Source organism: Eschrichtius robustus, chromosome X (assembly GCF_028021215.1).
Source record: "Eschrichtius robustus isolate mEscRob2 chromosome X, mEscRob2.pri, whole genome shotgun sequence".
In the NCBI taxonomy this organism is placed as follows: domain Eukaryota; kingdom Metazoa; phylum Chordata; class Mammalia; order Artiodactyla; family Eschrichtiidae; genus Eschrichtius; species Eschrichtius robustus.
Window position 1 is genome coordinate 96,769,777 of NC_090845.1, and position 27,224 is coordinate 96,797,000.

General features: G+C 36.4%; 1 protein-coding gene and 1 non-coding gene across 2 annotated transcripts in view; both read left to right on the forward strand.

Annotated features, from left to right (window-relative positions):
• The window catches only part of COL4A5 (collagen type IV alpha 5 chain), a 250,955-nt gene that overhangs the window by 198,498 nt on the left and 25,233 nt on the right, over nucleotides 1-27,224 (forward strand). The window contains exons 33-38 of the mRNA XM_068532465.1: nucleotides 329-478; nucleotides 1,866-1,964; nucleotides 3,355-3,444; nucleotides 3,848-3,987; nucleotides 23,752-23,878; nucleotides 26,643-26,723. Of these exons, the coding sequence (XP_068388566.1) occupies nucleotides 329-478; nucleotides 1,866-1,964; nucleotides 3,355-3,444; nucleotides 3,848-3,987; nucleotides 23,752-23,878; nucleotides 26,643-26,723 (687 nt within the window). The remainder of the gene's footprint in view (nucleotides 1-328; nucleotides 479-1,865; nucleotides 1,965-3,354; nucleotides 3,445-3,847; nucleotides 3,988-23,751; nucleotides 23,879-26,642; nucleotides 26,724-27,224) is intronic.
• Nucleotides 20,246-20,456, forward strand: LOC137757582 (small nucleolar RNA U3). The gene has a single exon (XR_011072421.1). It is a non-coding gene; the product is annotated as a small nucleolar RNA U3 (small nucleolar RNA).

Here is a 27,224-nt window from a genome sequence, read left to right on the forward strand (position 1 = left end):
AGGTACTGTTTTAAGTTTGGTGGTATGCTTAGCTTGAATACTATGAAACATGGTAAGTGCTTAGCTCAAAATAACAGAATATAGGGATTAAATTTTTACTTTTTACAGTCTTTGTAATTGTCAGAGAATCCCAGAAGAGAGACTGTTATTTGAGTGTAAAAGTGTGTGTGAGCTCGAGTTATTTATAGGCAGTAAATAAGGTGCCTAAGTGTTTTGGGTGGTCAGTGGCCTACCCAACTATGTAACATATGAATAATCTTTATATATGCATTAATCCTGGATGGATAAATCTGATCTGCTTTGTCTTCCCCACACATGTTGGGTTTAGGTGATGATGGTTTGCAGGGTCAGCCAGGACTTCCTGGCCCTGCAGGAGAGAAAGGTAGTAAAGGAGAGCCCGGCCTTCCAGGCCTTCCTGGACCAATGGATCCAGATCTGCTGGGCTCAAAAGGAGAGAAAGGGGACCCTGGCCTACCAGGTGAGTGAATGCATTTATTTGTTAATGTGTTTCCTGCTATATATGAATTTTAATTTTTAATAGCATGGACAGTGACTTGTAATCCAGGACTCACCAACAAAAGGCAGTTAGGTGCATCAAATTTTGGTAACGAAAATTAATTTTCACTGATTTCACTGATCAACTTTTGTTTGAGTACTTTCTTTGTAGTTTATCTGTCACAAACTATGAGGTTTTAAAATAGACAGTCACTTTCAGGCCTTCCAGAAAATAGTATATAGGATGTGGTCAAGAGAAAAAAGATATATAGCCAGAATTACTTGGAAAACAGATTTCAGTGTTTGGAAAATTTGCTGGTCCTTTAAACTTTTTCGCCTTGAAACCAGATGAGGATGAGTGGTACTTTGTTGCCCTGCAGTGTTTTGATATCCACATCATGCTTGACTTTTAAGTACAGTTCATTGTTATTCTACCCTGGAAGAATAAACAAGTATTGGACTATGAACAGCCAAGCTCAGCTCTGGGGGAGGTCGCTGAAAGTAGGTCTAGGGAATGACTGTGTTGTTATAGTTATTTTATTAGAAGCAAATAAGGTATGAAGTGTAACAGGTTTTTAACATTTAGAAGTCCTTTTTTCTTTTTATAAAAGGATAATATATTCATAACAAAGCACCAGAAAATATGAATAAGCACAGATCAGTAAATAAAACACAATCCAATCTATATAGAATAGTCTTTCAAACAACATGGAACTTTAAAAACTATCTATGTTTATTTGCAGATCATAGTAAAGTTTGTGACTCTTTCTGTGTTGTAACCATTACTACTGTCAGTCCGCGTGTGAGTGTGTGTGCAGGTGTGTGTGTACACAGATGTTATAAGCTTCCCTATGAGCAGGACCTGGTGGGATTTCTCCTCAAAAAAGAGTGTTAAGACATTACTGTGATTTTGTATACAGTCATGAAAGAGGCAAAGCCACCTAATTTTGTATTCTTGTGAAAGTGAGACACCTTTCTTGACTTACTTCTTGCAAGGCTTCTCTTCTCTTTCCATTATGCCTTCTGCAAAACAGAGGCAGTAAACTGTATTTGCCTGTGATATAGGGTTATTAAGGATAGTTATAGAATCTAAGAGACAGCTTAGGGATAATCTTCCCCAATTCCTTCATTTTACAGTGTAAGAAACTGAGGCCCAAAGAGGAAAGTGACTTAATTATTGAGTGCTCTGCAATTCTTAATGGTAGCTAAATAAAGAAGTGGGGGATTTTAGTGAGTCCAGTGCTGTTGGTTCATACTATATCAGAATATCACTGTATTTCATTCATATTTCAGAGTTTGGTTAGCTTGCTTCACCAGATTTATTTAATGATATCAGCCTAACTTGTCTTTCTTATACTCATCCTTGGAAGGTATTCCTGGAGTTGCAGGGCCAAAAGGTTATCAGGGTTCGCCTGGAGACCCAGGGCAACCTGGACTGAGTGGACAACCTGGATTACCAGGACCATCGGGTAAGTGTGATAAACCACCTGTAGCAACTGGGTGGTTGATCCTGAACCCTGGAACAAAGTAATTATGTATTTATCGTGTGTAATGATGTTTTGAATCTGGTCATGGCAACATGCTTGGGTAGTTACTGAGATACCGGACCTCTCCTTAACAGAAATGTTGCCATTTGGCCCAAGTGTCAACAGAAGATTTGTAGAATATTTTGCTTTGCTCAGTTTCTTCTTTTTGTGGCATCAGTGTGTACGCAAAATCAGAAGTACATCCAAGTAAGGTGCTGTGTTTTATTTATATCCATTGCAGCATATGTAAATAAGACAGGTTATCTGGTAGGAGCCTAAAGAATTCACCCTTTCCAGTTCTCTGTCTTCAGACAAGTCAATCATTAAACTATGTGAAACAGATGGCTGCCAATTCTATTCTTAAAAGTTTCTAGGGATAAAAATTTCACAATCTAACTTGGTAATGTGTTATAGCATTAATCACTCTTACAGTCAACATGGATTTTTTTTCTTATTTCTAATAAAACTCTTTCTTGCTGCTTCTTAAGCCATTTTCTTTGGGTTGGGCCCCTAAGGAATAAAGAGTAGCTCATCTCCATCTTTGTAAGAGCCCTTTGGGTCAGTTATTCTGTTCTGGACTCGGTACTGCATTACCTTGATGTAGTGGGAAGGAGAAATTATCTCCTTTTCTATCCTTCACATATTTTGCATTTTCTTCCCCAAGCTGGAAGACAGTGTGAAAGGAAAAATAAAAGAAAATAATATTTAAGGCAACACTGTGGTCCTTGGAAAATACCTGGGTGACACCACAGAGCCTCAAGTATCTAAGCTCTGGGAAGAATGTGTAAACACAACAGCCATGACTGTTGGGGGGAGATAGTCCAGTACTTCTCCATCAACTCTTGTCTATCCCTGGCCTAATGTGCTGAGGGTGTATCATGACAGGTTACCACTTTCCTCTTCTGGTCTCACATGGTCAGGCTCTACATGGGAATGCCACTTCTGAATCTTTTAAAGAGTCCCTTTATATTGGATTTACCTGTGATAAATATAGTAAGGTACTTACTTATACACAAACAACAAATAAGATTTCAGGTGACTGGAATAGTTTTAGGGCAAGAAACAAGGTGTCTTGGTGAAAGTTTTGCATTTTTAAAATAAATTTGTATTGGGAAACCTCTGTTACCATGATTATATTGTAATATGTTCCTAAAGAGATTTCTTAGGTAAATCTTACCTGTTTTATGCTGAGTTAGATCTGTGGAACTTAATCATATGTTAAGATTTAATCCATTCAATCTCACGCTTGCATTTTAATTACAACCGACACCAGGAAACCAGGCAACCTTAATATTGCTGAGTTGTCTTAATTTTACCAATTTGACTTTTGTAGGTCCCAAGGGTAACCCTGGTCTCCCTGGGAAGCCAGGGCTTACAGGACCTCCTGGACTTAAAGGAAACATAGGTGATATGGGTTTTCCAGGTGAGTGATGAAAATTTCCCAAATGTTTAGTTCCATTAATGGAAGATGGTTCACTATCTTTGTTATTAGAAATGAGACTGGTATTGATAGAGTCAAACTGAGACAATATCTAAGGCAGTCAGTGGGTAGAGCTCTCTCATTACCCAAATATTTGAAGTGCTAATTAAGAGACAGAGCTTTAGAAAGAATTCACAAACTTACATTTTTTTCTCCAGCTATACCCCCTTTCACTTAAACTTCCTTGAAAAATAGGCTTTTATATAATCCTGGTTGTAAAGCTCATTATTATATATATCAGAATTTGCAGAATTCTTTTTAAAAATCTTTTTGCTTGGTCATGTGCATGATATATATCCCACAAACAATATTTTTTAAAAGATTGCATATTACATGTTTCTAACAGGCCCCCAGGGTGCAAAAGGGTCTCCTGGACCTCCTGGAGTTCCTGGACAACCTGGATCCCCGGGATTACCTGGACAGAAAGGAGAAAAAGGTGATCCTGGTATTTCAGGCATTGGTCTTCCAGGTCTTCCTGGCCCAAAGGTAATCCTACTCAGGTATATGCCTGAGCAGATAGGATTTTTCTTTAACATTGTGCTCGTTCCTAATTCTTCCTTAAACAAACTATAGAATGACATGGTATAGTCTGGGCAAGAAGTTCATTCCTTCTCTTTTCTCCTATATTGTAAGGAGATATATTTTAGGTTTGCAGCCAGTCCAAAAAACGGAGGGGAAATTTTTCTGATTTCTTTATTTTCCCTCTATCTTACTCTTTGAGTATGTTTCAGTAACCCAAAAGCGTATTTCTGCCTAGTTTTGGTTTTTTTTTTTCCTTTTTAGTGATGGAGTTGTTGGTCTTTGTCCTAATATTATTATTAACTAATTTGAAGAGGCTTATAAGCAAAGTAACTTATAAAATTAATGAAGGTGCAGTAGTATTCTTAACTGCATATCTGAGGTGGTTCTCCGAAAACAGTTGTACGTATCTCTCTCTGTCCCTAGTCAATGTGAAAACTTTGGTGGTATTTCTCAAGCAATCAAATCTAGAACATGTTTAAGAATCCCTGGACTCACAAATGTTTGATAACTGCTTAATTCCATGTAAAAAGGAAATAATTGCTATTGATTTGCAGAAGTATTTTATAACTAGCAGAGAGGTATCCATTGTCTAATATATATGTTGCGAGTATTTTCTCCCAGTGAATTGTTTGTCTTATAATGATGTTTAATCATTCAGTTACAACACAAAACCTGAGAGTATTAGAAAAGGAATTGTGTTACTCAACTACCATGAAATTGGTGAAAGTTCCCACTGAGATAAGAATTTATTGAATAACATTTTAAAGATAATTTCTTTTTAATAGTATGCAAAAAGACTATATTTTTTAAAATATTTTCTTTCTTTTTTTGGTTGCATCGGGTCTTAGTTGTGGCATGCGGGATCTTTTATTTGTTGCGGCGCGTGGGCTCTTCGTTGGGGCGTGCAGGCTTCTCTCTAGTTGTGGTGCGCGGGCTCCAGGGTGCGTGGGCTCTGTAGTTTGTGGCACGCAGCCTCTCTCATTGAGGCACGCAGGCTCTGTAGTTGTGGCACATGGGCTTAGTTGCCCCGTGGCATGTGGGATCTTAGTTCCCCAACCAGGGATCGAACCCGTGTCCCCTGCATTGTAAGGTGGATTCTTTACCACTGGACCACCAGGGAAGTCCCCAAAAAGACTATATTTTGATTGCCCAGTTAATCAACTTATTTTAAGAAGTAATCAAGAGAAATTTCTGCATATTAATTGTGGATTAACAGTATAAAGTTTATTGAAATGAATCTTAATTTTTTCTATTTAAATTTTATCAGTAATACATGAATACATATTTTACTAAAAATAACAATACAGACATATCAAGGGTAAAAGTGAAAATCTCCTTTATAACATGTCTTCTTTATTCCATTCCCTTCCCCACAGAATCCACTATTAATAGTTGGTGTGTAAATTTGAATCCCTTGCAACATATTCTCTTTCTCTTTCTCTCTCTATACACACACACACACACACACACACACATACATACACACACACACGTATATACACATACACACAGAATTTTGGTTTTTCTACACTTTGTGCATATGTAGAGTCATAGAATATATACTATTCTGTATGTTACCTTATCACTTATGTCTTTTAATATTTCTTCTTTCAGTATATCTTAATCAGTTTTCTTCGTCAGTGTACATCATTGTTAATGGTTGCATGATATCCTACTTCTGTTGCAATTCATATCATAATGAACATTCTTACACATATCTGTGGACACATGTACAATTATTTATACTGTAGAGATTCTTAAAAGTGAAATTGCTGGGTCAAAAGATAAGTGCATTTCAATTTTTGTCTTTTTAAGTTTTTATATTAATAGTAACAAATTAGATTGATTTTAAAAATCAACCAGCACACCATAGTGTATACAGAAATAGAAATATAATGTTGTACACATGAAACTTTTATGTATAATGTTATAAATCTATAAAAATAAAATCAACCAGTATGAAATGATGTAAAATGAGAACTCTTCTTTCCACACATTTACATACTCCAAATCCATAGTTCTTCCCCAAGGTAGCCACGTTTAGTAGTTCCTCATGTATTTGTCCAGAAAAGGCTTTTTATGCATATATATGAATGTATATATGATAGGTATTTCATCAAGTTTAAGACTCAGTTTTGTACAATTCAAAATCTCTGATATTGAGGGGCATCTTACAATGGGAAACACCTTACAATTATAATCAGAAGCATTTTTCCCTCAGTTATTGATGCATGGAATGATGCGGCATCTTCTAATGGAAGTTATATTTTTATTTATATGCATGAAATCATATTCAATACCATATATCTGCTCTGGACCTAGTGGTCATAGTTTAGTAGATCTTAGCATACTTTCTTTATCAGCCTATAAATATACACCTCATTCTTTTTCATAATTATATAGTATTTTCTGTTTAGGTTAACCATAAATAATTTAACCTATTATTAGTACTGAAGTTGTTTCTATATTTTCATGATTACAAACATATGTTGCACTGAAATTCTTATCCATATCTTACATAAATATCTTAATATTATTTGGTAAATATTGCCATAGAATAAATTATGAGTAGATTTGCTGGAATCCAGCATATATATGCCTTTTTGTTTTTTAAAATTTTTATTGGAGTATAATTGCTTTACAATGGTGTGTTAGTTTCTGCTTTATAACAAAGTGAATCAGCGATACATATACATATACCCCCATATCTCCTCCCTCTTGTATCTCCCTCCCACCCTCCCTATCCCACCCCTTTAGGTGGTCACAAAGCACCAAGCTGATCTCCCTATGCTATGCGGCTACTTCCCACTAGCTATCTATTTTATCTTTGGTAGTATATATAAGCCCATGCCACTCTCTCACTTCCTCCCAGCTTACCCTTCCCCCTCCCCGTGTCCTCAAGTCCATTCTCTACATCTGCGTCTTTATTCCTGTCCTGCCCCTAGGTTCTTCAGAACCTTTTTTTTTTTTTTAGATTCCATATATATGCGTTAGCATACGGTACTTGTTTTCTCTTTCTGACTTACTTCACTCTGTATGACAGACTCTAGGTCCATCCACCTCACTACAAATAACTCAATTTCGTTTCTTTTTATGGCTGAGTAATATTCCATTGTATATATGTGCCACATCTTCTTTATCCATTCATCTGTCGATGGACACTTAGGTTGCTTCCATGTCCTGGCTATTGTAAATAGAGCTGCAATGAACATTTTGGTGCATGACTCTTTTTGACCTATGGTTTTCTCAGGGTATATGCCCAGTATTGGGATTGCTGGGTCGTATGGTAGTTCGATTTGTAGTTTTTTCAGGAACCTCCATACTGTTCTCCATAGTGGCTGTATCAATTTACATTCCCACCAACAGTGCAAGAGAGTTCCCTTTTCTCCACACCCTCTCCAGCATTTATTGTTTGTAGATTTTTTTTAAACATCTTTATTGGAGTATAATTGCTTTACAATGGTGTGTTAGTTTCTGCTTTATAACAAAGTGAATCAGTTATACATATACATATGTTCCCATATCTCTTCCCTCTTGCGTCTCTCTCCCTCCCATCCTCCCTATCCCACCCCTCTAGGTGGTCACAAAGCACTGAGCTGATCTCCCTGTGCTATGCGGCTGCTTTCCACTAGCTATCTATTTTACATTTGGTAGTGTATATATGTCCATGCCACTCTCTCACTTTGTCACAGCTTACCCTTCCCCCTCCCCATATCCTCAAGTCCATTCTCTAGTAGGTCTGTGTCTTTATTCCTGTCTTGCCACTAGGTTCTTCATGACCTTTTTTTTTTTTCCTTAGATTCCGTATATATGTGTTAGCATACGGTATTTGTTTTTCTCTTTCTGACTTACTTCACTCTGTATGACAGACTCTAGGTCCATCCACCTCACTACAAATACCTCCGTTTCATTTCTTTTTATGGCTGAGGAATATTCCATTGTATATATGTGCCACATCTTCTTTATCCATTCATCCAATGATGGACACTTAGGTTGCTTCCATGTCCTGGCTATTGTAAATAGAGCTGCAATGAACATTTTGGTACATGACTCTTTTTGAATTATGGTTTTCTCAGGGTATATGCCCAGTAGTGGGATTGCTGGGTCGTATGATAGTTCTATTTTTAGTTTTTTAAGGAACCTGCATACTGTTCTCCATAGTGGCTGTGTCAATTTACATTCCCACCAACAGTGCAAGAGGGTTCCCTTTTCTCCACACCCTCTCCAGCACTTATTGTTTGTAGATTTTTTGATGATGGCCATTCTAACAGTTGTGAGTTGATGCCTCATTGTCGTTTTGATTTGCATTTCTCTAATGATTAGTGATGTTGAGCATCCTTTCATGTGTTTGTTGGCAATCTGTATATCTTCTTTGGAGAAATGTCTATTTAGGTCTTCTGCCCATTTTTGGATTGGGTTGTTTGTTTTTTGATATTGAGCTGCATGAGCTGCTTATAAATTTTGGAGATTAATCCTTTGTCAGTTGCTTCATTTCCAAGTATTTTCTCCCATTCTGAGGGTTCTCTTTTCGTCTTCTTTATGTTTTCCTTGCTGTGCAAAAGCTTTTAAGTTTCATTAGGTCCCATTTCTTTATTTTTGTTTTTACTTCCATTTCTCTAGGAGGTGGGTCAAAAAGGATCTTGCTGTGATGTATGTCATACGGGGTTCTGCCTATGTTTTCCTCTAAGACTTTTGTAGTGTCTGGCCTTACATTTAGGTCTTTAATCCATTTTGAGTTTATTTTTGTGTATGGTGTTAGGGAGTGTTCTAATTTCATTCTTTTACATGTAGCTGTCCAGTTTTCCCAGCACCACTATTGAAGAGGCTGTTTTTTCTCCACTGTATATCCTTGCCTTCCTGGGAGAAACCCCACTTGAACATGGTGTATGATCCTTTTAATGTACTGTCGGATTCTGTTTGCTAGTATTTTGTTGAGGATTTTTGCATCTATGTTCATCAGTGATATTGGCCTGTAGTTTTCTTTCTTTGTGACATCTTGGTCTGGTTTTGGTGTCAGGGTGATGGTGGCCTCATAGAATGAGTTTGGGAGTGTTCCTCCCTCTGCTATATTTTGGAAGAGTTTGAGAAGGATAGCTGTTAGCTCTTCTCTAAATGTTTGATAGAATTCGCCTGTGAAGCCATCTGGTCCTCAGCTTTTCTTGGTTGGGAGATTTTTAATCACAGTCTCAATTTCAGTGCTTGTGACTGGTCTGTTTATATTTTCTATTTCTCCCTGGTTCAGTCTCGGCAGGTTGTGCTTTTCTAAGAATTTGTCCATTTCTTCCAGGTTGTCCATTTCTTCCGGGTTGTCCATTTTATTGGCAAATAGTTGCTTGTAGTAATCTCTCATGATCCTTTGTATTTCTGCAGTGTCAGTTGTTACTTCTCCTTTTTCATTTCTAATTCTATTAATTTGAGTCTTCTCCCTTTTTTTCTTCATGAGTCTGGCTAATGGTTTATCAATTTTGCTTATCTTCTCAAAGAACCAGCTTTTAGTTTTATTGATCTTTGCTATTGTTTCCTTCTTTTCTTTTTCATTTATTTCTGATCTGATCTTTATGATTTCTTTCCTTCCGCTAACTTTGGGGTTTTTTTGTTCTTCTTTCTCTAATTGCTTTAGGTGTAAGATTAGGTTTTTTATTTGAGATTTTTCTTGTTTCTTGAGGTGGGATTGTATTGCCATAAACTTCCCTCTTAGAACTGCTTTTGCTGCATCCCATAGGTTTTGGGTCATCGTGTTTTCATTGTCATTTGTTTCTAGGTATTTTTTTATTTCCTCTTTGATTTCTTCAGTGATCTCTTGGTTATTTAGTAGTGTATTGTTTAACCTCCATGTGTTTGTATTTTTAACAGATTTTTTACTGTAATTGATATCTAGTCTCATAGCGTTGTGGTTGGAAAAGATACTTGATATGTTTTCAATTTTCTTAAATTTACCAAGGCTTGATTTGTGACCCAAGATACGACCTATTCTGGAGAATGTTCCATGAGCACTTGAGAAGAAAGTGTATTCTGTTGTTTTTGGATGGAATGCCCTATAAATATCAATTAAGTCCATCTTCTTTAGTGTATCATTTAAAGCTTGTGTTTCCTTATTTATTTGCATGTTGGATGGTCTGTCCATTGGTGAAAGTGGGGTGTTAAAGTCCGCTTCTATGATTGTGTTACTGTCGATTTCCCCTTTTATGGCTGTTAGCATTTGCCTTATATATTGAGGTTCTCCTATGTTGGGTGCATACATATTTGCAATTGTTATATCTTCTTCATGGATTGATCCCTTGATCATTATGTAGTGTCCTTCTTTGTCTCTTGTAATAGTCTTTATTTTAAAGTCTATTTCATCTGATATGAGAATTGCTACTCCAGCTTTCTTTTGATTTCCATTTGCATGGAATATCTTTTTCCATCCCCTCACTTTCAGTCTGTATGTGTCCCTAGGTCTGAAGTGGGTCTCTTGTAGACAGCATATATACAGGTCTTGTTTTTGTATCCATTCAGCCAGTCTGTGTCTTTTGTTTGGAGCATTTAATCCATTTACATTTAAGGTAATTATCAATATGTATGTTCCTATTACCATTTTCTTAGTTGTTTTAGTTTTGCTATTGTAGGTCTTTTCTTTCTGTTGTGTTTCCTGCCTAAAGAAGTTCCTTTAGAATTTGTTGTAAAGCTGGTTTGGTGGTGCTGAATTCTCTTAGCTTTTACTTGTCTGTAAAGGTTTTAATTTCTCTGTCAAATCTGCATGAGATCCTGGCTGGGTAGAATAATCTTGGTTGTTGGTTTTTCCCTTTCATCACTTTAAATATGTCCTGCCACTCCCTTCTGGCTTGCAGAGCTTCTGCTGAAAGATCAGCCTTTAACCTTATGGGGATTCCCTTGTATGTTATTTGTTGCTTTTCCCTCACTGCTTTTAATATTTTTTCTTTGTATTTAATATTTGACAGTTTGATAAATATGTGTCTTGGCATGTTTCTCCTTGGATTTATCCTGTATGGGACTCTCTGCATTTTCTGGACTTGACTGACTATTTCCTTTCCCATGTTAGGGAAGTCTTCAACTATAATCTCTTCAAATATTTTCTCAGTCACCTTTTATTTTTCTCTTCTTCTTCTGGGACCCCTATAATTCGAATGTTGGTGCCTTTAATGTTGTCCCAGAGGTCTCTAAGACCGTCCATAATTCTTTTCATTCTTGTTTCTTTATTCTGTTCTGTGGTAGTTATTTCCACTATTTTATCTTCCAGGTCACTTATCCGTTCTTCTGCCTCAGTTATTCTGCTGTTGATTCCTTGTAGAGAAATTTTAATTTCATTTATTGTGTTGTTCATCATTGTTTGTTTGCTCTTTAGTTCTTCTAGGCCCTTGTTAAATGCTTCTTGTATTTTCTGCATTCTATTTCCACGATTTTAGATAATCTTTACTGTCATTACTCTGAATTCTTTTTCAGGTAGACTGCCTATTTCCTCTTCATTTGTTAGGTCTGGTGGGTTTTTACCTTGCTCCTTCATCTGCTGTGTGTTTCTCTGTCTTCTCATTTTGCTTGACTTACTGTGTTTGGGGTCTTCTTTTCGCAGGCTGAAGGTTAGTAGTTCCCATTGTTTTTGGTGTCTGCCCCCAGTGGCTAAGTTTGGTTCAGAGGGTTGTGTAGGCTTCCTGGTGGAGGGGACTAGTGCCTGTGTTCTGGTGGATGAGCCTGGATATTGTCTTTCTGTTGGGCAGGTCCATGTCAGGTGGTGTGTTTTGGGGTGTCTGTGACCTTATTATGTTTTTAGGCAGCCTCTCTGCTAATGGGTGGGGTTGTGTTCCTGTCTTGCTAGTTGTTTGGCATAGGGTGTCCAGTGCTGTAGCTTGCTGGTCATTGAGTGTACCTGGGTCTTAGTGTTGAGATGGAGATCTCTGGGAGAGCTTTCACCGTTTGATATTACGTGGAGCCAGGAGGTGTCTGGTGGACCAATGTCCTGAACTCGGCTCTCCCACCTCAGAGCCACAGGCCTGACACCCAGCCAGAGCACCAAGACCCTGTTGGCCACACGGCTCAGAAGAAACGGGAGAGAAAAAGAAAGAAAAAAAATAAAAAATAAAATAAAATAAAGTTATTAAAATAAAAAATAATTATTAAAAATAAAAACAATTAAAAAGTAATAAAACAAAACAAAACACAAAACCAGACAGGCAGAACCCTAGGACAAATGGTAAAAGCAAAGCTCTACAGACAACATCACACAAAGAAGCATACACATACACGCTCACAAAAAGAGAAAAAGGAAAAAAGTATATATATCATTGCTCCCAAAGTCCACCACCTCAATTTTGGGATGAGTCTTTGTCTATTCAGGTATTCCACAGATGCAGGGTGCATCAAGCTGATTGTGGAGATTTAATCCGCTGCTCCTGAGGCTACACAGAGAAATTTCCCTTTCTCTTCTTTGTTCGCACAGCTCCTGGGGTTCAGCTTTGGATTTGGCCCCGCCTCTGCATGAAGGTCACCTGAGGGTGTCTGTTCTTCACTCAGACAGGACGGGGTTAAAGGAGCAGCTGATTCGGGGGCTCTGGCTCACTCAGCTCAAGGCGGGAGGGAGGGGTACAGAATGCGGGGCGAGCCTGCAGCAGCAGAGGCTAGCATGACGTTGCACCAGCCCGAGGCACGCCGTTTGTTCTCCCGGGGAAGTCGTCTCTGGATCACAGAGACAGAGACCCTGGCAGTGGCATGCTGCACAGGTTCCCTGGAGGGGAGGTGTGGATAGTGACCTGTGCTTGCACACAGGATTCTTGGTGGCTGCAGTAGCAGCCCTAGAGTCTCATGCCCATCTCTGGGGCCCGCACTGATAGCCGCGTCTCACGCCCATCTCTGGAGCTCGTTTAGGCGGTGCTGTGAATCCCCTCTCCTCGCGCACCCCGAAACAATTGTCTCTTGCCTCTTAGGCAGGTCCAGACTTTTTCCCTAACTCCCTTCCGGCCAGATGTGGCTCACTAGCTCCCTTCAGGCTGTCTTCGTGCAGCCAATCCCAGTCCTCTCCCTGGGATCCGACCTCCGAAGCCCGAGCCTCAGCTCCCAGCCCCCGCCCGCCCCGGCGGGTGAGCAGACAAGCCTCTCGGGCTGGTGAGTGCTGGTCGGCACCGCTCCTCTGTGCGGGAATCTCTCCGCTCTGCCCTCCGCACCCCTGTGGCTGTGCTCTCCTCCGTGGCTCCACAGCTTCCCCCCACCACCCCCCATCTCTGCCAGTGAAGGGGCTTCCTAGTGTGTGGAAACTTTTCCTCCTTCACAGCTTCCTCCCCAAGGGGCAGGTCTCGTCCCTATTCTTTTTTCTCTGTTTTTCCTTTTTTCTTTTGCCCTACCCAGGTACGTGGGGGAGTTTCTTCTGCCAGCGTTCAGTAGGTGTTCTGTAGGAGTTATTCCACGTGTAGATGTATTTCTGATGTATTTGTGGGGAGGAAGGTGATCTCCACGTCTTACTCTTCTGCCATCTTGAAGGTCTTCCTCTAATTGCTGCTTTTCTCATGGAGTGTCTAACTTTTTTTCCCTTGTTGCTTAGTCTGGTTTCCCTTGCTCATAGGGGGCCGCATGCAGAGGCCTCGCACCTGCCCTTCAGACCAGAGTTCCTCCTGGGAAATAACTGTGCCGACACCTCAGCTCTGGGATGGTGTGCAGAAGCCTGTATATTCCTTTTTAATATTGATAGTTACTGGCAAATGTTCCTAATTAAATAGCTCTACTGCTTGATACTCCCTTGATCAGTATAAGAAATTTTCTATTTTCTCCTCATTTTACAAGTATTAGGTACTATCGGTCTTTCTAATTTTGTCAGCCTAATGGGTAAAAAGTAGCATAGCATTGTTTAAATTTGAATTTTCCTGATTCCAAGTGAGACTTCTTATATGTATATCTCCTCAGCAAATTGTCTATTCATACTCTTTGCCTCATTTTTTAGGAGGGGATTTGCTTATGTATTTCTTATTGATTTGTAAAAGTACTTTATAAACACCGAAGATGCATCCATTGTCTATCATATATGTTGCAAATAGTTTCTCCCAGTCAGTTGTTTGTCTTACTACAGTGTTTACTGTACATTTCATCAAGTAGAAGTTTAACATTTTAACATAAGCGAATGTTATACTCATTCATTCATTCAAAAAATACCTATTGAGTATGTATGATGTGCCAGGAACTATTTTAGGTGCTGGAGATAGAGTATGAGTGAAACAAATTCACTGCCTGCATGGAGTTTACATCTAGTCAGTGAACAAAATAAACAAAATAAAAAAGTTTGTTAGAAGGTATTGCAAAATTAGAGTGAGGCTTGGGGATAAGAATTGCTGAAAAATGTTACATTTTTTAAAATAGGGTAGTAAGGAAAATCTTCTCTGATTACAATTGTTTAAGTGGCCTCATGCAATGAGGGGGTTAGTCATTCAAAGACCCTGGCATTTTGAGAAATATAAATGAGGCTAGTGTGAATTAAGCTAAGTATTGAAGTGAAAGTCAGTAGGAGATGAGATCAGGTTGGTAATGGAGGATAGATTATCTAGGGCTTTTTAGATCATAGTAAGGCTTATACTCCTAAGTGAAATAAGGGACAACTGGAAGGAATCACATGATTGTACTTTAATTTAAAAAAAAAAATCACAGCTCTCATTTTGGATATAAATCATAGAGGAGTAAGGATGAAAAGAGTGAGACCAATTATGACACTATTTTATTATTATTATTTTATTTTTATTATTATTTATAATACAAACTAGAGATGTTTGATAGCTTGGATCAGGGTGGTGGCAGTGGAAGTGATAAGAAACTGTCAGAATCTTAAGATATTTTCCATGTCAAGTCAGCAAGATTTGTGTATGGAATATGAGAGAAAGAGAGATGTCAAGAATGACTCTAAAGTTTTTATCCTGAGCAACTGCAAGAATGGAGTTGCTACGTACTGAGATAGGAAAGATTTGGGGAGAAACAGATTTGGCAGGAAAGATCAGGAGCATAGTTTTCTGATTGTTATGAAGACTTCTATATCTAAGATTATAAAAAGAGTCCTATATATTCTATTCCAGTGTTTGCATGATCTTGTTCTTTATGTTTACATCTTTAACCCATCTGACTTTTTCTGTATGTTTTGCGAGGTGAGGGACTATATATTTTTTTCCAAATAAATTATCCAAATAACCCAAACCCATTTGTTATGAGCTCCATTCTTTACTCATTGATTTGAAATTACATTTTAAAAATTTTCTAAATTTGTTTATACATATTTTTTTCTAGACTGAGTGAATTTTAACATTCATATAGTGCAACCAAAATTACCATAATAATTCATCTCTGAAACTATAATGGATGGCAGCAGAAAACCATGTTTCAACTGGCCAGTGTCCACAGTATATTCAACTCTTCAAGCAAGAGGCTAACTCTTAGTTTTTCTATGCATCCTACAAGTATTTTTCAATAAGGAAATCTACACTAAATTTGGACATTTGCAGAGCTGATAAAACCAGGAAATCATGTATCTGAAGTATCCTACTGTTTCTTTCAGATGGTATTATTTTATCTTAAAATGATGACATATTTAAAAAATATGATTTTACCTCTCAGTTTTGATAAGCACAAGCAGTCCTTGCTTTGTACAGTTCTGATATGCACAAATTTGTTACCACAGTTTAGTTAAATAGCATCAGTCCACAACAGTATGGTTCAAGTTTAAGTTACCATGATATATTAGCTCTTCAATCCCTAAACCACTATGTAAATATCTACTGTGCATCATGGTCAGTGAGCGGTCATTTCACTTCTTTCAAATTCTGTCAGTGATTCATCACTGTGAATCTATTGTTCCCATAATGCATTGACAGCAAAGCATGTAGATGTGTTGCCTCTGTCTCTCATTGATAAACCAAACTGAAATTTAACAAAAATGGATAATCAAAAGAGAAAATTGACCAACAATGATGAAAGTGAAGTAAAATAAAAAGAAAGGTGATAACACTGGAAATGAAATTTAAATCTAATGTAGATGGAGTTAGAGATGAAATAGCCAGCCAAAGGAATGTTGACACTGCCACCATTTGAGAGACTTTAGATGTGCAGCCAAGAAAGCTAGTGAAGTTGAAATGATCAACATATGAACTTGGCTCTCTATACATGTACAACTGACAGGAAGAGGGATTTTAGTGTTTTGAGAAAAACTTTTACAGGTCATAGAATGATCATATTTTTCCCATTGATTTTTAAAATCTCTTTACATGGTTTCATCTTGCATTTTCATTTTTATAGTCCAATGCTGTTATGCAAAATGAGGAGTGCCTGCCTATATTGTAAAGGAAGAGTAGAATAAAAGTTTCAAAAGACATGATAGTATGATTAGGGATGTCAAGCATAAGAAAAAATTCTATAATTAGTGAGCTGTTAAGAAGTAAGGATAGTGGTAAAAGGTCAGATGGTAGTTTGTTTTATGAGAGAGTGTCCTTGTTAGTCAAAAAGCATAATTAATATAGTACACTGAAAACCCTGGACAGGGAATCAATAGGCAGAACTTTGAGTCCTGAGTCTGTCTACATGACCTTGTAAGTCACTTAATTCTTTTGTATCTTCACTACTTTGTCAGTAAAATAGAAAAAAGAATTATACCCATTGCACAGAGTTATTGTGAGGCTTCAATTAGATTTAAAAAAGCACTTTGTAAATTATAAAGCACTCTATACATAATATTTGTCTGTGAGATGAGAGAGCTGGACTAGATAGTACCTAAGATTTCTTCAACTCTTAAACTTAATGACTGTATTCTTTAAATGTGGCATAATATTTCTAACCTCCATTAATCCTTCTTAAAATCTAATCATACTACAGACTCAGAGCAATCCCTGTCATAATCCCAGATAGCTTTTTTGCTGAAATTGACAAGCAGAAAGTCTTAGAAGAAAACATGATATATCTTCAGGACCTTGGGTTAGGGTAATTATTTCTTAGATATGACACCAAAAGCACAAGCAAACAAAGAAAAAATAAATGAATTGAACCACATTAAAATTTTGTGCTGCAAATGATAGCATCAAGAAAGTGAAAAGACTATCCACAGAAAGGGAGAAAATATTTGCAAATTATATATCAGATAAGAGATTTGTATCCAGAATATATTTTAAAAACTCTTATAATTCAGTAAGAAAGCAAATAGACCAATTTTTAAATGGGCAAAGTCAATTGGGCCTAACAGACCTATACAGAACGTTCCAACCCACAACAGCAAAGTATCTATTTTTTCAAGTGCACAAGAAACATTCTTCAGAATAGAGCATATGTTAGGCCACAAAATAAGTCTTGATAAATTTTAAAAGATTGGAACCATACAAAGTATCTTTCCCAGTTACAATAGAATGTAAACAGCAAAAGGAAAACTGGAAAATTCACAAATATGTAGAAATTAAAGAACATACTCTTAACAACCAGTGGGACAAAGATGAGGACACAAGGGAAATTAGAAGATATCTTGAGACAAGTGGAAAAGAAAACACAACATACCAAAACTTACAGGATCCAGCAAAAGCAATGCTAAGAGGGAAATTTATAGTGTAAATGCTTGCATTAAAGAAGAAAGATCCTAAGTCAACAATTTACCTTCATACCTTCAGGAACTAGAAAAAGAAGAACAAACTCAACCCAAAGCTGGCAGAAGGAAGGAAATAATAAAGATTAAAACAGCAATAAATACAGTAGAGATTAAAAATAATAGAGAAAATCAATAAAACCAAGAGTTGGTTCTTTTGAAAAGTGAACAAAATTGAAAAACCTTTAGCTAGGTTGACTAAGAGAAAAAGAGAGAAGACTCAAATTGCTAAAATTAGAAATGAAAGAGGGTGCATCACCACCAATTTTACAGAAATAAAAAGGATTATGAGGGTACTATGAACAAGTGTACAACAACAAATTGGATAACTTTGAAATGGACAAATTCTTAAAAACACAAGATTTACCAAGACTGAATCATAAAGAATAGATTTTCTGAATAGACTTATAGCTACTAAGGATAGTATCTTCCTTGGGTGGTAAAGGATACCATAGGGTCCATTATTTTATAAACTTAGTTCATATTATTTTTCTCTAAGTTCATCGCCTTTTCTCTAAGTTCATCACCTTACACATACTCATTGAATCCCATGTACCGTGTTTTGGCCTGCTCAGGCAGCTTTGAGCCTTTATTTATCAATTTGTCCCTGTTAGCTTAAAATTTCACTACCTGGGAGAGGAAAGTAGCATGCAAACTTGAAGATCTTATTTTATACTCTCTTTCCTATATCATTTAGTAAAATGTTAAATAAGAGTATCTCTGCATCCACTCTTTAAATCCCTATTGTTAATATTTCCTAACTAAAGAAGAACCTATATATGGCTTGGTTCATGGTGTCTTTAATCTCCAAATATAAATTGAACTGTAAAAAAAATTAATAATTATGTGGGAACCACAACTTCCAACTGATTGGACTACTATTGCAATACTCTTCTTGCCATAAAACAGGGTATGGTTTTTACCCTTTCTCACCAAATATTTTCAACTCATTGTCCTGTTTGTTTTTTTTTTTTCCACTGGCAGTGCTTCTTCAGTTTTACAATGGAACACAACAACAGTGTTAGCTTTTTCACCAACTTTGATGTCTTCTATTCTGTATATTGAGGTCAGCCTGATATTTTATTCTGGGTCTTAGGTTATAGCATGGAATGGAAGCGAGATTCTGTTATTAAGAGATAGTAGAGAATGACTATGATCCAAATACTCTTAGATAACCAATTTGGATTTTAACAGCAAAAAAGGTATCAACTTGACTCCTATTTCTACATGGAGTGCCTGTTATATACAATAGAGTGACCTTGAAAGCAGTTCTAGTTTCAGGCTTGTTAAAAAGCATTTTAGTCTTACAGTGTTACTCTATTTGTTAGGTAGTTTCACAATGCTAAATTTGACTCATTAGGGATGATATATTCCATTTTCAGTTATATCAAATCTCCCAAAAAATAAAAGTCTAGAACCAGACAGCTTCATTGGTGAGTTCTATCAAACATTTAAAGAAGAATTAATACCAATCCTTCTCAAATTCTTCCAAAAAAATAGAAGAGAAAGGAACACTTCCAAATTCATTTTATGAGGTGAGCATTACCCTGATACCAAAACCAGACGAGGATACCACAAGAAGAGAAAATTACAGCCAATATCACTAATAAACACAGATGAAAAAATCCTCAATAAAGTATTAGCAAACCAAACTCCAATACATTAAAAGGATCATACACCATGATCAAGAGGAATTTTCCAGAGGTGCAAGGATGGCTTAACATCTGCAAATCAAACAATATGATACACCACATTAGCAAACTGAAGGGTAAAAATCACATGATCATCACAATAGATGCAGAAAGGCATTTGACAAAATTCAATACCCACATATGATAGAACTGTCAACAAAGTGGGCATAGAGGGAACATACCTCAACATAATAAAGGCGATACATGATAAGCCCACAGCTAGCATCATACTCAATGGTGCAAAGCTGAAAGCTTTTCTTCTAAGATTAAGAACAAGCAAGGATGCCCACCCTTGTCACTTTTGTTCAACATAGCATTAGAAGTCCTAGCCAAAGCAATTAGACAAGGAAAAGAAAGAAAAAACAATCAAATCGGAAGGGAAGAAGTAAAACTTATTTGCAAATGACATGATATTATATATTTAAAAAACCCTAAAGACCACACCAAAAAGCTGTTAGGACTAATAAACAAATTCAGTCAATTTGCAGGATACCAAATCAATATTAAAAAATGTGTTGTGTTTCTATACACTAATAACGAACTAGCAGAAAGAAAAATTAAGAAAACCATTCCATTCACAATTGCATCAAAAAGAAGAAAATATCTAGGAATAAATTTAACCAAGGGACTTGCACACTGAAAGCTGTAATACGTTGATGAAAGAAATTGTAGAAGACACAAATAAAAGGAAAGATATTCCATGCTCATGGATTGGAAGAATTAATATTGTTAAAATGTCCATTCTACCAAAGCAATCTGTAGATTCAGTGCAATCCCTATAAAATTCCAGTGTCATTTTTTCAGAAAATAGAACAAACAATCCTAAAATTTGTATGGAACCATAGAAGACCTCAAATAGCTGAAGCAATAGAAAAAAGGACAAAGCTGGAGGCATCACACTCCCTGATTTCAAACTATATTTCAAAGCTATAGTAATCAAAAAAGTATGAAGACTGTATTTTCAGGGATCATTTGTATAGTTTGTTACTAGAGAAGTTTTTCTGAACGTGTAGAGCACCCAAAACCACGAGAAGTAGGTGCAGCGTTCTCTCCTGAGTGTGAAGTCAGCTCTTGGTGTTACTCCTGCAACTGCCACTAGCCACTGATGATTGTTCTTCTCTTCCTTTGGGAGAGTAAGAGGGAGAGAACGCTGTCAGAGTTAAAAACAAAAACAAAAACAAAAACAAAAACCAAGATGGTATTCACACAAAAACAGACACATAGATCAATGGAGCAAAATAGAGATCCCAGAAATAAACCTAAGCATGTATGGTCAGTTAATTTATAACATAGAAGCCAAAACTATACAATGGGGAAGGGACAGTCTCTTCAATAAATGGTGTTGGGAAAATTGGACAGCCACATGCAAAAAAATTGAAACTGGACCCCTGTCTTACACCATACACAAAAATCAACTCAAAGTGGATCAAAAATTTGAACATAAGACCTGAGACCATAAAACTCCTAAAAGAAAACACAAGTGGTAAACTCCTTGACATTGGTCTTGGCAATGAGTTTTTGAATTGGACACCAAAGCAAAGGCAACAAAAACAAAAAAATAAACTAGTGGGACTACATCAAACTAAAATACTTCTGCACAGGAAAGGAAACCAACAAAATGAAAAGGCAGCCTACTAAATGGGAGAAAATATTTGCAAATCATATATCTGATTAGGGGTTAATATCTAAAATATATAAAGAACTCATACAACTCAATAGCAACAAAATCAATCTGATTAAAAAATGAGCAGAGAATCTGAATAGACATTTTTCCAAAAAAGACATACCTATGGCCAATAGGTACATGAAAAGGTTCTCAATATCACTAATCATCAGGAAAATGCCAATCAAAATCGTGAGATATCACCTCACACCTTTTTGAATGGCTATTATCAAAAAAACAAAAAATAACAAGTGTTGGCAAAGATGTGGACAAAAGGAACTCTTGCACACTGTTGCTGGGACTGTAAACAGTATCCAGGTTCCTCAAAAAATTAAAAATAGAACTACCATATGATCCAGCAGTTCCCCTTCTGGGTATTTATCCAAAGAAAATGAAAACACTAACTGGAAAAGATATATGCACCCCCATGTTTCTTGCAGCATTATTTACAATGGCTAAGCAACCTAAATGTCCACTGATAGATGAATGGATAAAGAAGTGGTGTATAAAAAAGAATGAAACCTTGCCGTTTGTGATAACATAGATGGACCTTGAGGGTATTATGCTAAGTGAAATAAGTCAGACAGAGAACAACAAATACCATGTGATGTAATTTATATGTGGAATCTAAAAACAAATAAAATCAAAACAATAAAACAAACAAAAACCAAGCTCATGGATACAGAGAATATACTGGTGGTTGCCAGAGGCAGGGGAGGGTGGGGGTGGGTGAAATAGGTGAAGGGGGTTAAAAAGTACAAACTTCTAGCAACAAATTAAGTAAGTCATGGGGATGTAATATACTGCATGGTGACTATAGTTAATAAATTGTATTGTATATTGAAAATTGCTTAAAACTTTTCCTCACAAGAACAAAAATTTTATAACTGTATGGTGATGGATACTAACTAGACTTACTATGGTGATCGTTTCACAATATATGCACATATTGAATCATGTTGTACACCTGAAACTAATGTAATATGTCAATTATATCTAAATTAAAAAAAGAACTATATCAAAGCTTGACATTAGAATAAATATAGATATTTGTGGTTTAAGTGTATGGATAAGTGTGGTTTAAGTCATGCCTAGCTTTTGCTGAGTATTAATAGACTAGAATTTTCCCTTCTCAGTGTGATTTATAGGATTCTTGGCCAGGTTGTTGATTTTCTGAGTACTCGTTTTCATTATCTTCTTGCTTATCTTTTTGGAAGCTCATTATTTTTTCTGCAAGTGTATGAATAATAAAAGCTTAGGTGAAACTTAAACTAGCAAATTGTAGTACTTTTCAGAAGTCCTAGTGAAATATTTACTTTCTTTTTTACAGTTCACTTGGTTTGAAGGAATAGGGCCATACGGTGGTAAGAAGAACTGTATCAGAGAACAAGAACTGGTCGAAATTACAATTTGGGGTTATTTGTAGAATTTAACATAACTTCATTATCAATAATCAGAAGTTTATCTACTGCATTTCATGTTCACCATTAGCAGAATAATGGAATTTTCTTCTTGTTTTTTTTTAATTTTGATATATGTCATTGGTTCATGAATAACAAGAAGAATTATGATAGTTTATTCAAAGCTTTTCTGTGTAAGTACCTAAGCTGGAACCAGTTCAATCCAAAATTCAATTCTATACCTATTATGTGTGTAAAAATGTGCTAGATATTTGATTTATAATGGTTCAGACGGAAATACATATATTCCAAACCCAAGACTGTTCATTGTTTTTTAAGAAAGGGAAGTAAGGAGAAAAGTCATTAGTATAAAAAGCTTTTACCGTAGTGCAGAAACACTTGAGTCACAAATACGTGATCTTACTCACCTAGGCAAGCATAAACACTAAATGAAAAAGAAAGTATTCAGCAGGTGATGTTGAACACTTTGTTGGACAGGTCATGGTCCTCATGAGCAGAGCAGTGAACACTGTGGTAGATTTAGTGTTATGACATATATTCTCATTGTTGTTGGGAAAAACTTGTTTTAATTGTGAAAGTGGGTATGAATTCTTCTAAGGCTTTATTAGAAGAAAATAATGCAAATGTTCGTTGAGCAAAAGTGGTTATATATGAATGATCTCTGACCCCAAAGAAGTTTTCAGGGTAATTGAAGAGTCAAGACATGCATATGTGAAAGCATTATAAACATAATGGAATAAGAACCTACCCTAAATTTTTAGGGTAGGCTCTCTGTCCTGGAAGTCTTCATGGAGGAAATGGCATTTGAGATGTCCACTGAAGAACTGATAGACTTCTTCATGTTAAGATGAAATTTCCCTTTTACAATAGAACCTACTGTAATTATTGTTTGATATGCTTATTGTAAGCAATGAATTTCATTGTAGTATACTAGGGATGATGATCACAGGTTCTGAAATCAAACTGCCTGGACCCAAACTCAGATTCCACCACTTATAAGCTGCATTACCATCAAATGGGGATAATAATAGTATCTTTCTTATAGAGTTAGGATTAATGAGAATAATGCATCTACATATCATGGGAATAGCATGAGCTCTGGAGTCTGACAGATCTTGGTTCAAATCCCAGTTCTGCTACTTACCAGAGACCTTAGGCACTTGAGTTCTCCAAGATTCAGTTTTCTCATTTATAAGTGGAGATGATAAAGCCTAACCCAAAGGGCTGTTGTGATGATTAAAGGAAGCAATTTATGTAAAGCACTTAGCAGAGTGCCTGACATACAGTAAAAGCTCTATGAATAATTTTATGTTGTTATAAAATCTAAGTCATGTAGAGACTTCAGTTTTATCTTTCTATTCATGTTTTTAGGGTGAACCTGGTCTGCCTGGATACCCAGGGAACCCTGGTATCAAAGGTGCTATGGGAGATACTGGTTTGCCTGGATTACCGGGGACCCCTGGAGCAAAAGGGCAACCAGGCCTTCCTGGATTCCCTGGTAATACTACTTTTCTTAAATGCTACCTTCTCTCCTTTCTTATCTACTCTAACCCATGTCACAAAGCAACTTCTTATTTGACAGACTTCTGTTCTATTTCTCAATCAGCTACTGACCAGCAAAGCAATCTCGAACTAGCTCTTTAACATTTTTGCCCAAATTTCTTTCTGTATAAAATGAAAATGGGCATTACCAAGTCAACAGGACAATATCCTGTGGACAGAGAGCACTTTTGAGTCTTTGACTGCTAGCCACAAGTCAACTAAGAGGCCTTACTATTTTTCTAGGTGATAATGTACACTGCCAAGCCCTAGCCTGCTGCTGATTCCCTTAGAATATTGTACTCAGGCGCACGGTGGGTAGCTGTTGGTAGAACAATCATACAGTTCATTCAAATGATAAGGACTGAGTCATGCAAGCAAAGGGACTTAAGCACTGTAGTCAAGTAGGTGGTCTGAACTCAGTTGTTATAGTACCTGCTCTGTTTATGCTTGTATTTATTTTTTTGTTTGTTTGTTTTTTGGATTGCACCGTGGCATGGATGCAGTGGGCCTTTGGTTATCTTTTCCTTAACCTTTTTATTAAAGTATAGCATACAATAAAATGTACAAGACAATAAATGAGTTTTTACCCATATATATATATATATATATATCCATGTACCCACCACACATATCAAGATATAAAACAGTTCCCTTACCCCATGAAGTTTACCTATGCCCCTTCACAGTGACACCCCCCTTCCCCAGGTAACCACTACTATAACTTCTATCACCACCAGTTAATTTTACCTGTTTTTGAAATTCACATAAATGGAATGTACAGTATATATCTTTGTGTCTAGCTTCTTTCACTCATCATTATGAATGTAAGATTCATTTATCTTGTTGCCAGTCAGCAGTTTTTTTGTTTTTTTTTTATCATTGCTCCATAATATTCCATTGAAGAAATAAACCATAATCAGTTACCCATTCTCTTCTTGATGGACTTTTGGGTTGTTTCCAGTTTGGGACTATTAAGAAAAAAGATGCTATTAACATTCTTTGAGACGTCTTTTGGGGGGCACGTGTACTCATTTCTCTCACACAAAAACTTAGTGGTAGAATTACTGAATCAGAGGGTAGGTGTACATTTAACTTTAGTAGATGGTGCCAGTTTTCCAAAGTGATTTTATACATTACAGTCCCACCTGCAATGTATGAATGTCCATGGGTGGCTCCAGGTGGCTTGCCATAATCATATAGTGGTTAGTACTTTGTGTTGTGAAATGTCCAGTTGCCTGTATCCTCACCTCACTTGATATTGTCGGTCTTTTTAATTTTAGCAATTCTTGTGGGTATATAGAGGTATCTCAATGAAGTTTTAATTTACATTTTCCTAATGAATGACAATGTTAAACACCTTTTCATATACTTATTGGCCATTTGGCATCTTTATGAAGTGCCTGCTCCAAGTTTTTTTGCTCTTATTTAATGAGTTGTTTGCCTTTTTTCTTATTGATTCAGAGCAGTTCTTTATATATTCTGGATATGTATTACAAATAGATTCTTTCTGTCTCAAATTTGCCTTTCACTCTCTTAATGCTGTCATGCGATGTTAATAAAGTCCTTTCTTACTCTTCTTTCATGGTCAGTGCTTTTTGTGTCCTATTCAAGAAATATTTGCCTACTCAGGTTTATGGAAATATTCTAATTTTTTCTGTAACTTTCAATGTTTAAGGTTTAAGGTTTTATATTTAGGTTTATGGTCTGTCTCGAAGAAGAATAGTTTTATGGTGTGATTAGGGGTCAAGGTTCATTTTTTTTCATACAGATGTCCGATTGCTCCACACTGTTTTTTTATTTTAAAGAAACTGAGTTCTTCTTTTCTTCTGCTCATCGAAAGACACCATTAAGAAAATGAATAGGGAAGCTACAGACTAGAAGATACTTGCAAAACATGTATCTCATAAATGACTGATATCTGGGATGTATAAAGAACTTCTACAACTCAATAATAACAAGACATGCAATCCATTTTTCTAAATGCCAAAGACTTGGAACGTACGTTTCACAAAAGAAGATTCACGGATGTTCAATAAACACGTGCAAAAGTGGTCAATATCGTTAGCTATCAAAGAAATGCAAATGAAAACCACAATGAGGTAGCACTACATTTCTACTAGAATGGCTATTATTAAAACAACTGGTATCACCATATGTTGTACAAGGATCTGGAGCAACTGGAATTCCCAAATATTGTTGTTCGTTTGTTTATAAATCACAGCATATACCTATTCTGTGACTCAGCAGTTTCACTCCTATCCAAGTATTTACCCAAGATAAATTAAGACTTATGTCTACAAAAATACCAGCACAGAGATAGTCATAGCAGCATTACTCATAATAGCTAAGTAGACCAGGTTTCCATAAATAGAATAGATATTCATGATAGCTAAAACCTGACAACCCAAATGTCCAAGAAGAAATGAATGGATTCTTAAAAATTTGGTATATCCATACAATGGAATCCTACCAATTAACTCTACCAGTATAATATGGTGATAATTGTTTTTATTATGAATATAAAATAATGTCAACCTCCGGATAAATCAATTTAAAACTTAAAATTATTCTTAAATCATCAAGCAAACACCAGCATCTTTTTGGGTTTTCTTTCTATTCTTCACTGTTTCTATGCTAACACTCTAAATTGTAAATTTGAATTGTAGCTCTCAAAGCAGTGTGGTTTTTCTTTTATCATTAAATTGAGCTCTTTACTCTAGGAACCCCAGGCCTTCCTGGACCAAAAGGTATTAATGGTCCTCCTGGGAACCCTGGCCTTCCAGGAGAACCTGGTCCTGTAGGTAAGAATGAAAAATAAGGGTTTGCTGTTCTGTTAAACTAAGGCTTTATTCATTTTTGGAAAGTCAAATCATTTCTGGGAGCTGTGAACATTTTCAAGACAAAGAAACATGGTGATCATTCACTTAATACTACCTGTTAGGTACGAAGTGAACAATTCTTAATAAAAGTTGCTTAAAATTATTATTATGGGGCCTTATTTTGGGAGCTCACTTTTTCCAAGGAGAGTTATTTCAAGTATCCTATAATAGTAGATAGACGCTCTGATAATTTTAGAATGGCAAGGTGTAGTTTTCTTTGTTTACTGAATTCTAAAGCAAATCACTTCCTCTGGCCCCATATGAGGCCTATAATACACCCCACTTCCATCCCCCCACACACGCACATCTTGCTTTCTTATATATTCTAAAGGTAGATTAAAATGAGAAAGTGAAATGTTTTGAATACTGAATGAATGATAAAGCAGTTCCTTATTCTCAAATTATCCTGTATTTCTTTTCCAC